Below are 14,044 nucleotides of genomic sequence, written 5' to 3'. Positions count from 1 at the left end.
AAAAAAAAAAAAAAAAAAAAAAACCTCTACCAAAATAAAATAAAATAAAACTTTAAAAAAAGAATAATATTGGTGAAGCTATGGTGAAAAACAAACTTCCTTGTTGGTGGGATTGTAAACTACTACAAATGTTACAGAAATCACTGTAGAGATAATCTCATAGAACTAAAATTGTAAATTCCATATGACTGTGCTGTGCACTGCTAGGAATCTTCCCCAAGAGCTTAAGACATACTACAGTGATATATGTATACTAATGTTTATAGCTGTGCAACTTATAACTAAATCCTGGAAACAGCTCATATACCCATCAACAAAAGAAAAGAAAATTGATATCTATATATAGCGGAATACTACTCAGCTACGATGTAGTTGAGACAGTTGTAGGAAAAAAAAATACACCAGGAAAATATAATGCTGTGTGAAGTAAACCAGACATACAAATAAAAAAAAAAAAAAAATACACACCTAAAACTTAAGAATTTAAATCATATGGATTTTAAACATTAGCTGGTAAACTACTCAAAATCATTATGATCACACTGAATATGCTACTAGAAGTTGAAGTAGTGCTTTCTGTAGGAAAAAAACAATATTATAATTTGAATCCTGAATACTCTCAAAGGCCAAGTCATGAAGCTTGGTTCCCCCACCTGTGGCACCACTAGCAGATGGTACAAGGGCAAGAGAGCCCCTGGCATGCCTCTGCCTCTGCGCAGCTGTGCACACACTGTATGTTGTGCCTGATAGCTCGTCTACACTTGACTGGATTGGAGTTTGGTAATAGTGGCAACTTGACATTCTTGGCCAGAGTTTAGAGAGATGTAAGACTTACAATCAATGTATAATTTATTTTATGTTGGTCTTTGATACATGAACTGAATCAGAAACCTAAATAAAGATAATTTTTTTAAATGTTAAATAAATAAATAAATAAAAGATGGTGGAAGCTTCTGAAGCAGGAACTAGCAGAAGGAAGTAGGCACAAGTACCCTGGGGCAGTATACTCGGATCCCAGCCCTTTCCTGTCCCTAAGCTTCCTCACTGTCACTAGGTGAGCAGAATTACTCTACCACACACACCCCGTCTCACAACAGGGACAAAACTGACAAAACCAAGCCACCATATACAGAAAGCTCTGGAACTCTGAGCCAAAATAAACCTTGTCTCCTTATAAGCTATTTCTCTCAAGTATTTTGTCACTGTGACAAAAACAACTACAAACAGAAACCTTTTTCCATCACTGAATCATATACTTCACCTTAAATTATAGCCCATTTTAATGATATCCAAAAGCTTACCTTTAATGTTCCATCAGCTGAACAACTAGCCAAAAGCTCATCATCCGGGGAAAAGCTGCAGTGATTAACTGAATTTGTGTGGCCAAACATGGTGTTTCGACACTGTTTTTGATTTAGGTCCCACAGCTATTTGAGAAAGATAAAAGGATACATCAAAAAATGATACTAGGTTCAAATGAAGAATAAAGCTGGAAGAAACTCTAAACTTCAAATATTTTCAGGATGGTGGCATTATGTCATTTTGTCCATTCTTCGGCTGGAAGTTTGGAGAAAGCGTTAACTTTTAAAAAATGTTCCCCGTGATAGGGGCTCAATAAATTAAATCCTGCAATTTCTAATTTGAAAAAGTAATTAAATTACTATAGAATGTTAAAAAAAAAAATGATACTAGGGGCTGGGGAGATGGCTCAGTAGAATAAGCGCTTCTTGGCAAGTGCAAGGCCTGAGCTCAACCCCGGGTTCTGCCAGAAAAAAAAAAAAAAAAAAGATACTACATAAAGAAAAGTCAGAAAACACATGAACCTCTTCCTCCCCTTTCAATTAAGAGCTTAGAAGTATAAATACAAGAAATGTAACACATTAGACAAGCAATTCAAACAACACTTCCAGGAAACAATTACCAAATCCACAATGGACTGTATTCCACAAAGCAAATCACTGAAGGGGCTAAAAAAGGGATTAAAATCCAGGTGTAGTGGCCCATGCCTGTAATCCAGCCTCTAAGAAGCTGAGGCAGAAGAACAAGGGCAAGCCCAGCCTGGGTAATGTCATGATTTAGGAAAGGGGAGGTTTAGGCAGAGGCCTTGGATTTACTCTGGGGGGAGGGGGAACCTTAAGAGAACATGACGACAAAGTGCCAAGGTTTTTGGATTCTGATCCAAATAAACCTGTTACAAAGACACATTTTGAGACCAGTGGGGAAGTACACACAGAACCAAGTGTAACAAAACTATAGTTTGCTGTCAGATATGATAACGGCATGACACCTTTAAGAGCCCCAAGAAGCATACCGCACTATTCTGGGTGGAATGGTTGCTGTAAAATGTTCTAGCCCAAAAAGGGGGAAAGGAGTCATAAAATAGGTCTGGAAATATCTGACTGCATACACAATCTGTCAGACTAGATGATGGCCACCTCAGGGGCTCACTGTTCGATTCTGTCCCTTGCATATATGTGAAAATATTAAACAACATGCATAAAAAGAGCTAAGGGGCTACAGTTTCTCTAGTGATTTATACTACTTACACAAACCCAGGGGAAGAAGTCATTTACCATCAAAAATTAGTATTGGTAGAACTTCTTTTGAAATGATCAGTGAGATAAATCCTGTTCCTCACGTCCATCTCTATCGTTGGCTCCTTGAGTCCAGTCCCAATAAACGCAAATCTTAAAAGCCTGAATGCTGGCCCATGGCTGCCATTCCAGCACTAGGCAGGCTGTGGCACAAGGACTGAGCTACAGAGTGTGATAAGGCCAGCCTAAACTGTCTAAAATAAAACTAAAAGCAATTCTTCAGATAAGACAAATTACAGAGGCCACTTCAGATTTACGTACTTTTCATTGTATTCTCAGCTCAAGAAATCATAACAAGTGCATTTTAATAGTCCTTACCATGATATAGGTGTGGTATAACAGAACTTTACGTAAACCTTGTCTTTAGCCCATGATCCCAGCACTCTGGGAAGCTGAGGCAGGAGGATCATAGGTTCAAGCCTCATTGGGGTAATTTAGTAAAACCATGTCTCAAAATAAAAATAAAAATAAGGGCTGACAAGACAGTTCATTCAGTGAATTAAATGCCTGCTTAGGTAAGGACAGGGACCAGGGTTCAATCCCAGGTACTGTATGCCACACCAGCCACATCCTCAGGTGCGCTAAGCCTATGATGGAGTCTATGCGTGGTCACACACACCTGTAAGCCCAGCGCATGGGAGGCTGAAAACTGGAGGATCACTGTGAGCCCAAGCTGCGTAGTGAGACGCTATACCAAATATATTACATTTTTTAAAATAAATAAGTAAAAATAAGAAGGGGGTCAGGAGGTAGCTCAGTGACAAGGCCCTGCATTCAATCCTCCTGCCTCAGCTTCCAAAACTGTTTCTAAAATATATACGGGCGAGGGGGGAGCAGGGGGAAGAGACATAACCCTGCCTGCCAGGCCCTATGTGGGGAGGATGGGGTGAGAAGGACTGTACTTATGTTAATACAGAAATTACCATTACTGCAGAAAAATATAACCATTCCAACACACACACACACACACACACACACACACACACAGCAGTCGTAAGTAGTACAATAACACATTTAATCCTTTTTAGAGGTGGATTTATTCAAATAGAGCAAAGGTTTTCTAAGTAAAAGTGAACTACAGCTATGAAATAGTTCTATGTTACCACACTTAATCTGTAATTTTGGTCCAATACAGTGTTTCTAAAATATATGGGGGGGAGGCATAACCCTGCCTGCCAGGCCCTATGTGAGGAAGATGGGGTGAGAAGGACTGAGAGTAGGCCTGAGCCCCACTTTAACCAGAGTGATAGGCCTCATGTGTTTTAGACACTGAGATTTCATGGTTTGTTTTTTTTTTTCCTTCTGGAGAAAAATAAATAAGAAAAAAGAAAAGAAAAATAAGGGGTTGGCTTCCTAAAAAGAGGACAATTTTTAGTAAATATTCCAATATTTCTTAAAATTTTGAAAAACTTCATTTAAAGGTCAAAATATAATACCTATGAGGTTTACATTCTGAAATTGTTTACCTATCCCTCACAAAACTATGGCTTCCCATTTTATTTATTTATTTAAATTTATTTATGTGTGTGTGTGTGTGTGTGTGTGTGGCCAGCTCAGCCCACCAGGGGGCGGGGCTGGCTGGCATGCAGTGCTGGGGGATTGAACCGCGGTCCCTGTGCTTTGCTAAGCTTGTTCTAAGTAGGTGCTTTAGACCACTATGGCTTCCCATTTTAAAGATGGATGACACCAAGAAAGATCAAGCCAAAAAAAAAGAAATTAACAAATCTTTCTAGGATTCAGTCTAGCTATCTTCATCTACCTAGAATAAAAAAAATACACATTTTTATAATTTATGATTACAATCATTAGCAAATATACATGGGATGATAACTTTTGGTTCTGTTTCCTGTCTTTCTTCCCCTACAAAGCACCTTCCCTCCTTTCCCTGACAGGATGCTTGTTTTCAATTAAAGTCTGGCTATGATTCAAGTACAGCTGGCCCCACCTCATTTGTCTCTCCTCTCTCTGGCCAAACCTGCACCCTCTGACAATTCGAGGATTCCTCCTCGTCACTGGGGTTACAGAGCAAGGAGCACAAAGCAACAGTGAGCAGGAGTCTTGTCTACAGCAGAAGTGTGGGTGGGACTGGAGATTAGCTCATCATAGCACCCAACGCCCTAAGTTCTGTCTTCACCAAAAAATTTTAAAAACCATACAAAAGAAAATAAAATCAGATGCATGAGATCTGGAGCAGGTTAGGCTTCTCGGCTTCTCTTCCTCTGTGAATAGAAGCAGCAAGATTCAAATACACAATCCTGGAGCTGAGGAGCCTGGGTAGCTGTTTCCTGCCACACAGAGACAGCATAACTAACCATAAAGAAGGCAAAGCCTGGGGATGGAGAGAAACTAGAACCTGGGGACAAAGGTGAAGCATCTGAAGGTAGCGATGCCTGAATGTAGATCACGTCCCTTCCAGACTTTGCAGTTCTGTAAGCTAATACTATCTTCCTTCTGAGGGGAAGTACTTTCTGTACTTAAGTTAATACAGAAATTACTATTACTGCAGAAAAATATAAAAGTGCTAAAAATACATGATAAAATCAAAGGAGAATTTATGACGTATTTTGGATCTACAAAATTCTCAATATCCATGCTTACTTTGAGAAAAAAGTCATTTGACGCAGTGGCTAAGAGAAGGTTTTGACTGTTGTTGGTGAAACAGCAGCAATTGACTTGCTCGGAATGTTCCTCATAGGTATGTACAAGTTCCCCAGTCACGGAATTCCAAATCTGAAGGGAGGAAAGCACAAAATCACAAATACTTCGGTCATAATGCGTCTGAAGGTCCCTCTATCTACATAAGTCTGTCTACTGCATGAAGGGAATCCTGTGACAAGGGAAGAGTCCCCATGGTCACCTGGATGACAGCCACAGAGAAGTGCTAAGGGGAGTAGAGCATGGTGGACTACGTCCGCGACCTGGCTCTGCCACTCACAATCTGTGTGACCCCACCGACCCTGGCCACATTTGCATCCCATTTCCCTCTGCTGCAAAATGGACATCTAGCCCCATCCTACCCTACTGCACACATCAAGAAGATAACAATGGGAAGTGTACACTCCATGTACATATGTAAACACAGAGGCCTGGCAGCACTTGTCTAGCATGCAGAAGGCCCTACGCTTGATCCACACACCACTAACAATAATAACAATAGTAATAGTAATGGTGATAATAATAAGGACAGATTACCCGGTGAAATAAACAATAGAAGGAAGAGTATAGTATAAACCCAGTCACAGTAAAAAGTAACCAGCATTCTAGTTACTACATAAGACAACTAATCTATCTGTTCTATATAATAACAAACAAAAGAAATAAATTACCTATGAATCTTCAACAGGACTTTCACTCTTCAGAGGTGCTCACGGTCCCTGCCTGAGCATGCCCTGTATTTTACATGAGCACTTATAAGAATCCCCAGAGAACCAAAGAGTTTATCTCATTTTGAAGCTCTCTAATAAATATTTTTGTCTATTTTATATTTTGAGTTATATTTTTGAGAAAATAGACTCTCAGCTTTCTTTCCTTTTATTCCATGTGCTCCTTTTTTTTTTTTTTTTTTTTTGCGGAACCGGGTATTGGACTCAGGCCCTTGCACTTGCCAGGGAAGCGCTTATTCCACTGAGCCATCTCCCCGGCCCCTTATTCCATATGCTCTTGACTTTAGAACTGCCCAGTATAGCCAACTCAGTCGGACTCTGTAGAAGCCATGGAATAAATTACCTGTTGACTATAAAGCCACCCAGTTACGCTCAAAAAGTAAATTTTTGCCATGTCTTGATTTTAGTGAGGACAATCCCTGTTCCTCTTCAAGGGTAGCAACTCCTGGACACCTCCTAAGGCAACTTCCCTGCCCATTCAACGTGGCTAGGTTCAATAATCCACAACGCCTTTGAAAACAGCCTGAGTTGAGGTCTTGCCTCAACTATGAGTGACAAAACATGCCTTAGGTCCTCAGTTTTTCTTAAATTCCACATTAGTTTTCCTTTAATTCCATAAACTCTCCTGCTGAAAGCTAAATTTAATACCAAGGAAGAAAAAGTAACAAAGATAAAATTTACCTTCATTTTTCCGTTTTACTTTTTAAGCTGGTAACCTATTTGTTTGTTCATACATCTGGTTTTGCACTGAATATATAAACCAGTTCATAAAGGTTAAAAAATAATTTGTGTTATACTTCACAAATGACACAGCCTCCAACTGCTATGTGCTCACACACGTCATTCTGTGCAGCACTGCTTCCATCACAACGCACTTACGGGATGTCAACTGATGTGAACCCCACAGACCCATCCACTAGCAGTAGGCAAATGCATTAACTTGTAATTACTTTTCTCCATTGCCTAATACCTCAAGCTGATCAACCTAAACATGTTGCTAAAAAATCAAAGCATCAAGTTATAATGCATCAAGTCAGCAGGTGCACAAGCATGGGTCCTGTAATCCTACTTACTATAGTCTCTGATACGGAAAAAGAAAGTGAATTCTGTAGTGATTCCTACTCAAGAGAAAAAATACTTTCCTACCTTCACTTTTTTATCTGCCGAGCAGGTTGCTATAAATCTGTCATCCGTGGAGAATGCACAATAAAGTACTTCATCTTCATGAGCCTTGATTTCTAGAAGTTTCTCTCCTGTTTCAGCTTTGAACACCTGCATGTGCAGCAATAAAATAGGGTAGGTATTTTTCCTATAAACTGTTTAACTGAGGATCATAACTAAATAAAAATCTTTAAAAGCTCTTTAAAAAATAAAAAATAGAAGATAAGAATTTTTATTTTGCAAAACAGAAATGTACCTTAGGAAAATCACTCCAAAAATCAGCAATTCTACCAGAACTGATGTCATAATAGACAGCTATCCTTTGTTAAGAGTAAATCGCACTACATACCAGTGACAGAACAGTGCTTCAGCTTATTGAGACTATCTCGACAAATTCCTAATAATCAACTCAATACAATTCCATTCAATGTAATTTCTTTCTGAGGCATTTGTCAAAAGTTGAAATCACTAAAATTCATAAACAGGTCCCACAAAAGTAAGGTATGCAGTCATAATCTTGCAAAGACTAAAATTATTCCAACTATAAAGGTTTTAATTCATTTGATCTGATTTCCTTCAAAACCAACAGGAAAATCAGGTATGGTGGTACATGCCTGTAATTCTAGCTACTTAGAAGGCTAAGGCAGGAGGATGAGAAGTTTCAGGCCAGACCTGGAAGGAAGAGTCCGTCTCAAAATTTTTTTAAATGTTTAAAGGCTGAGATGAGATGAGAGGTTGAAGCAGAAAGACCTTAAGTTCAAGCCCGGTCTAGGCAGCTTAGCAATTTAACAAAACCCTGTCTCAAAATCTTAAAAAATGTTGTAAGAGCTAGGGATGTGATAAGGTGCTAGCCTTGTATACACAAGGCCCTGGGCTCAGTATTCAGAACTGCAAAGGAAGAAACAACGTAAAGCAAAAGGAAGCACTCATTCATCTACTGAAAGCAAAGAAGAACTCAGAAGTTAGTTAAAGAATCTTTGGAAATAATCTAATAGTCCGATTCTTCTTTACAGTCTGAAATATATGTCTTCAGCCTTTGATAAATTATTTTCTTTAACCACCTTTTTCCATCACAGGCCTATCCACAGGCTATGAAATCCTGTCTTTTAACAATTACTTCCTCTTCACCCTTAGCTGGCAAATGGACAGCAGGTAACTGACGAGAGGCAGAAAGGCTCTTTGTCATCCAGTGAGTTCAGAATTTGAAATATATATCTTCAAAATCTCTAGAGAAAGCTGCTGTAAAATGGTCAAGAGATTCAGCTTTCTCTTCTATTTCTACCATGCAATCTTCTTCAATCTTGGAATTGAACATATTCTAATCTACACAGGAGTGGGTAAAAATCTCTGAATCTATCTCAATAAAATTGTTTTACCTGTAAGGTTTTATCAGCTCCACAAGAAGCTATTCTTTGGCCATCCTCAGAAAAGCACGCATGGTAAACAGCATCTGTATGGGGGCGGACAACCAAGCGAGAAAGATTCTTGATGGTTTTTTTGTTTCTAAATACAAGGAAAAAATGAACAGAAATCCAGTAAGTGAGAGTAAAAGTAACTACTTTTTTGCAATGACAAAATATATTTTAATGTGGTTATATTCCCCCAAATGCAAAATTTCTAAATTACTAATATCCACAGGTGAAAAATGCATCTATGAGTGGCTAACTATGAGAGAATGTCACAGGCTAAAATGTAGCTGATGCAATGGAGAAAACAAACAACAAGAAACATTAAAAATAACAAATCAAAAATAAATAAATAAATAAATCCAACAATTCATGAGGGAACCAAAACTAGACTCTGTGCAGCGGACCAAACTAGCAAACCAGTGTGCCCAGGCTAAGTCCCTGTTTAGGCACCAACAGTAGGAAACTGGCCTACACGCCAGGCCCAGGTCCCTTTCCTGGTCACTCCGTCACTCCAGTTTCTCCCCATCCAGATGCCACTTGCAGGGACCCAGTCCTGTTAGTTTGTCACCCTGACCTAGGGGTGAACAAGGATAAATGATAAAGAGACATGGAGTCAGCTCAGCATGTGCCAGCCAGGGACTCTTGCCTCTAGTTGCCAGAGGAGCCTGAGGTCTGCTTTCATCCAGACAGGGACAAGCAATTTAAGTAGCACAAGAGCCATCTGCCTTGCACTGTCCATTAGTGCACACCCAGGTAAACAAGCTGATCACAGCTGTTTCAGCCTTTCCCTAGAACCAGCACTGTGCCATCAGACCAGCATGGTGCCAAAGAATCACAACCTGCTACTTTCTCCCCACAGAAGAGGCTAAGTCGATCTTGATTCTCCTTAACTGGTCTCCCCCACCACACCAATACTACGATTCTGTTTTAGCCACTAACTAAAACAGGTGATCCAAGGGCCGGCGAGATAGTTCAGTAGAATAAGCGCCTGCCTGGCAAGCACAGGATCCTGAGTTCAATCCCCGGTACCGCAAAAAATAAACAAATAAATAAATAAATAAATAAATAAATATAAAATAGGTGATCTATCTTCCAGAAATTTCTACTGCATAACAAGCATATGGGGAACCACTCAGACTGCTTCAAAGCTCAGGGGCATCAAAGGACACCTGAGGACGTGACCCTGCTGTCTAGCACAAGGGCATGGTGGGATAGTTCTATAACCATGACTCAGCACAGGTAAACATACACGCACTAGTTATAGCACTATGTAAGAATGTAAATATGTATTTAAAAAGAATGCAAATATGTGATAACAACCTGTATAAGAATGATACACTAAAGACGCAGGTGGTTCTTACTGCTCCATGCTGCCTGCTGTTGTTGCTGATGTCTTGCACAAGTAAGTTCTTTAACCTGTACACCTCACCAGTGCAAATCTTTGGGCCCCCCAGTGGGCTGACAACTGTGATAGGTACTATGCACCTTCTATGAACTAGGCGCTGTTATCAGCACCTTGTGTGTCTGTATACACACCTCAGTCCTTTAATCTTCACATGCTGTGGAATAAGGCACCAGGTGAGAGAAGCTGAACTTTCTCCTAATAACATACAACTAATCCCTGGCACAGCCAGAACTCAAGCCCAGGCAGTTTAGAGCCACTCTCCTTCTAACTTCCAGACTATTCTAAACCAAAGAATATGACTATCACAGGAGAAAAACAAACAGGTAACCATAATAATGAGTGACAAATGATCCAAATAAGCAAGGAGGTATCTGTATATTCAAAATAGGATAGATATACAGCTACAGTCTCTTAATTAAATAGATAGATTTGTTCTAATAGTGTTTATGGACAGGATATCATGTCTGCATCTTGTAACAATGAATAACCACTAAGACAACAATATGCAATGTATTAATATTGAAACTGTCCTACTAATGGGTTTTGAAACTGTCTCATTGCTATTTGTTTCTCAATAAAATTATTTTTTAAAAAACAAGCAAGGAGCACACATTCTACAATACTGACAGATCTAGTGTCAGTAGGTTAGGAAGCTACTCACTTAGCAAAACTTTGACTTTGCCTCAGTGAAAGTGAAACCTCCACTTTCACAGCAAATGTTAAAGAATGGCTAACTCTTGCAAGTGAGTAGGAGAAAGAAAGTCTCTGACTTTTCATTTTATTTCTAAGTTTCAAAAATGAGGATCATATAAAATAAAAGCAACAAAAATTAAAACTATATTAGAACTAAAACAAACCTCAGATATCACATCCTTCCGGGAACCTCACCAAATTCCTCACCTATCTAAATTAAGTACTTACCAGTTCTAACTCTATTTTATACATGCTTCTGTTGTTCCACTTATCACATTATATTGTAGTTATTTGCTTAAACTTCTTTCTTCACTACTAAACTGGGAACTCCTTGGAGAAAGCCTCAGCACCTACTAGTGCTTAGCCTGTTAGAGAAACTTAAATGTTTGCCCAATTACACTGGGTCACGGGAAACATCTATGGCAACCTGACTTACCTGCAAAGAGGCCCAGGACAACATAGATCATGAATAGCAACCTGGAGTTCAACTTAGACATAAACTGTACATGTAAAAGGACAACCACTCCTATTTCTACTTCCAGCTGTAGGAGCAGCATGGCGTATGGAGGAACACGGACGTAAAGCTGGCAGACCCGTGGTTTAAATCCCACTCCGATGCCCCCATAGCAGCCAAATCAAGCTCTCTACATCTGGCAATTAATATTTACATTACAAGGTCACTGTGAGGATTCAATGGAATAGCATATACAGTTAATAAATATTAGGTATTATACAGGTAGTAGTCTATCCTTTCCTTTTTACTAACATTATTAAAGTAAAAGGGAACAACTTCCTTTAAAGAATCAGTATTCAATGGACATTTAATAAAAGCTATACAAATAACCAGGCATGGTAAAGCACAACTGTGAGCCCAGCAATTAGGGAGCTGAGGCAGAAGTGAGTTCAGGGTCAGCCTGGGGTACAACGTGAGTGTAGGAGCTTTTGAGACAGCATGACCCTGTCTCAAAAACAAACAAAAGAGGAAAAAAGAGCTATATGCAGGGCAGAGTGCAAATTATTTTGTAGCCATTGCTTCACTTGAATTCTCACAAAGCAGTGCATGGTGATGTACACTTACAATCCCAGCATCACAAATGCTGAGGCAAGATATGAAGTTTGAACCCAGTCTGAGCCACATCATTGAGTCCCAGGCCAGCCTGGACCACACAGCAAGACCCTGTCCCCACAAAAACAAACAAAACAAACTATTATCTCCATTTTACATGAGGAAGTAGCTGGCAATTTGTTCAAAATCATAAAATTACTTTTAGCACAAAGACTCAAACTCAGGTCTAGGGCTCCAAGCCCACACTGTATACCACTATGTCTGCAGTAACAGGTTGCAGTAATGCAAACTCTAGCTATTAACATTTAAGAGGATTCGTCAAAATGCCTTCTAATAAGGTAACTATTTCTGTGGACCTCGAAGATCCAATCATTTTCTCCTATACTTATTTCTCTGGAACTTTTCATAGATAAGGATGCTTATTAAAAGTTCCAGCTCTTCCCAAAGCAGTTATATCTTTCTGGAAATTCACTACCTGAAAAATAATGACACAGTTAGCACTCTACTCCCTTTGCTTTCTCTAACCTACTTACATCCACTCCAGGTAAAGCATCCCGTTATCGACCTCCTGCTTGGCCTGCAGCTTTGCTTGCTGATAAACTTCTGAAGTTTCCGGTTCACAGAGCCCCAGCTGTACAATATTAGGAAACGGCTTTCGTCCAAGAAGGTGTCCATTTAAAGATAAAAACTCCTGGAAATTCTCACAGACTGTGAAATCCTATGAACAAACTGACAGCTCTTAGAAACATAACCAGACCCATGATCTAACAATTGTCTAATTCCGTGATCTTGTCACTTTAAAGACTTAAATGACTTATTCTCTATGTGAACTAAAATATAATAGCCAACCATTAGGTAACAAATATATAGTAACTCTCTTCTGACTTTGAAACATAGGGTAAAAATCTCATTATCAAACACATTTAACGCTTTTTTCTTAAAACAACCCAAACCCTTACAAACTTCAACCTTACTTATATTCCCAGTAGGATAGGAAGCAAATTAATTCAAATAATCAAAAGTAAAAGCAAGGAAAGTATTTCTATTCAACATTTAGAAAATTAGAGGCCAGTATTAGAAGTCCTTTAAACATTAACTTTTCATGTTAATATATACCTTTTCATCCAATATGTGCCTGTATTCCACAAATTCATGAATCAAATGAGCAGGGCCTACAAGTTCTGTTTTTGCTTTAATCCAATCCAGAGAAAACATTAAAGCACAAAGTTCCTTTACAAAATAGAAAAAGTAAAATCAGCAACATTGTTAGAAGGCCAAAGAATTTTAAGTATCACCCCATTATTACAAAACTACTGGGCTGGCCAGATAGCTCAGTGGACTAAAGCGCCTGCTTAGGCAGAGTGCAGCAGCCGGGTTTGATTCCCAGCGTGCAGTGCCGGTCCCACCTCCCAAGGCAGTGCTGAGACAGCTATTGAGACTGGGTGTGGTAGTGTGCACCTGTAATCCCAGTGCTTGGGAGGCTGAACACAGGCAGATCGCTACAAGTGCGATCTATGTAGTGAGACCTTGTACACCCTTCCTAAATTCATTTAAAAAAAAATACTGCTAAAAGAAACTTAGCAGGTATCTAGAATTTAGGATGACAAGGTCACTAGTAAAAAAGGACACATTCATCTTCCAAGGAAATATAAAATGAGCCTCATCCTTTTACTCAAAATAAATTATAGCCACATAAAAGATTTTAAAATAAAATACAAAATCCTAAAAAATACAAGGAGATAGAGATAAAGCATTTTTGTTATCCTGAAGTGAAGGAAATCTTTTTAATAAGCAAGACATCAGAGCAAAATACCAAAAAAAAATACAAAAGTACATTTAACTACATAAAATTAAAATTTTCAATATGGTAGAAACACATTTAAGACCAAAAATAAATCAAGAAAAAAATTACTTGCACCATACATAATACAGAGCACTTAGTATTATTTTGCATAGAAAACTGTAATAAGACAAGAAAAAAAGATAAATATCCCAACAGAAAAAGACAGATTGAAGCAAAGGATGAAAGCCAATTTACACACACACACACACACACACACACACACACACACAGAGATGAGAGCACCCTTCTGGAAAGCAGTGGAGCAATCTGAGTTGAAACTGAAACTGTATATACCATTGACCCCAAAAATGCACTTATAAAAATATTTTTATAATTAAACTACGAATGGGCTGGAGAGATGGCTCAGTGGTCTAAAGCACCTACTTAGAACAAGTTTAGCAAAGCATCAGGGACCGCGGTTCGATCCCCCAGCGCCACATGCCAGCCAGCCCCGCCCCCTGGTGGGCTGAGCTGGCCACACACACACACC

The 14,044-nt window shown here is 39.1% G+C and overlaps 1 protein-coding gene across 3 annotated transcripts in view; it reads right to left on the bottom strand.

The window, feature by feature from the left end:
• Positions 1 to 14,044, bottom strand: part of Apaf1 (apoptotic peptidase activating factor 1) — a 108,753-nt gene that overhangs the window by 58,442 nt on the left and 36,267 nt on the right. For 2 of the 3 annotated variants that reach the window (XM_023716643.1, XM_004623815.2), the window contains exons 11-16: positions 12,828 to 12,941; positions 12,245 to 12,429; positions 8,515 to 8,641; positions 7,124 to 7,249; positions 5,193 to 5,324; positions 1,302 to 1,427 (exon numbers count right to left, since the gene is read on the bottom strand). In XM_023716643.1, the coding sequence (XP_023572411.1) occupies positions 1,302 to 1,427; positions 5,193 to 5,324; positions 7,124 to 7,249; positions 8,515 to 8,641; positions 12,245 to 12,429; positions 12,828 to 12,941 (810 nt within the window). Of the gene's footprint in view, positions 1 to 1,301; positions 1,428 to 5,192; positions 5,325 to 7,123; positions 7,250 to 8,514; positions 8,642 to 12,244; positions 12,430 to 12,827; positions 12,942 to 14,044 lie in introns of those variants that run through there. The other variant, XM_023716646.1, reaches the window with a different exon arrangement.

Source organism: Octodon degus, unplaced genomic scaffold (genome assembly GCF_000260255.1).
Source record: "Octodon degus isolate 3935 unplaced genomic scaffold, OctDeg1.0 scaffold00004, whole genome shotgun sequence".
In the NCBI taxonomy this organism is placed as follows: domain Eukaryota; kingdom Metazoa; phylum Chordata; class Mammalia; order Rodentia; family Octodontidae; genus Octodon; species Octodon degus.
This window is presented reverse-complemented; position numbering and strand designations above follow the sequence as displayed.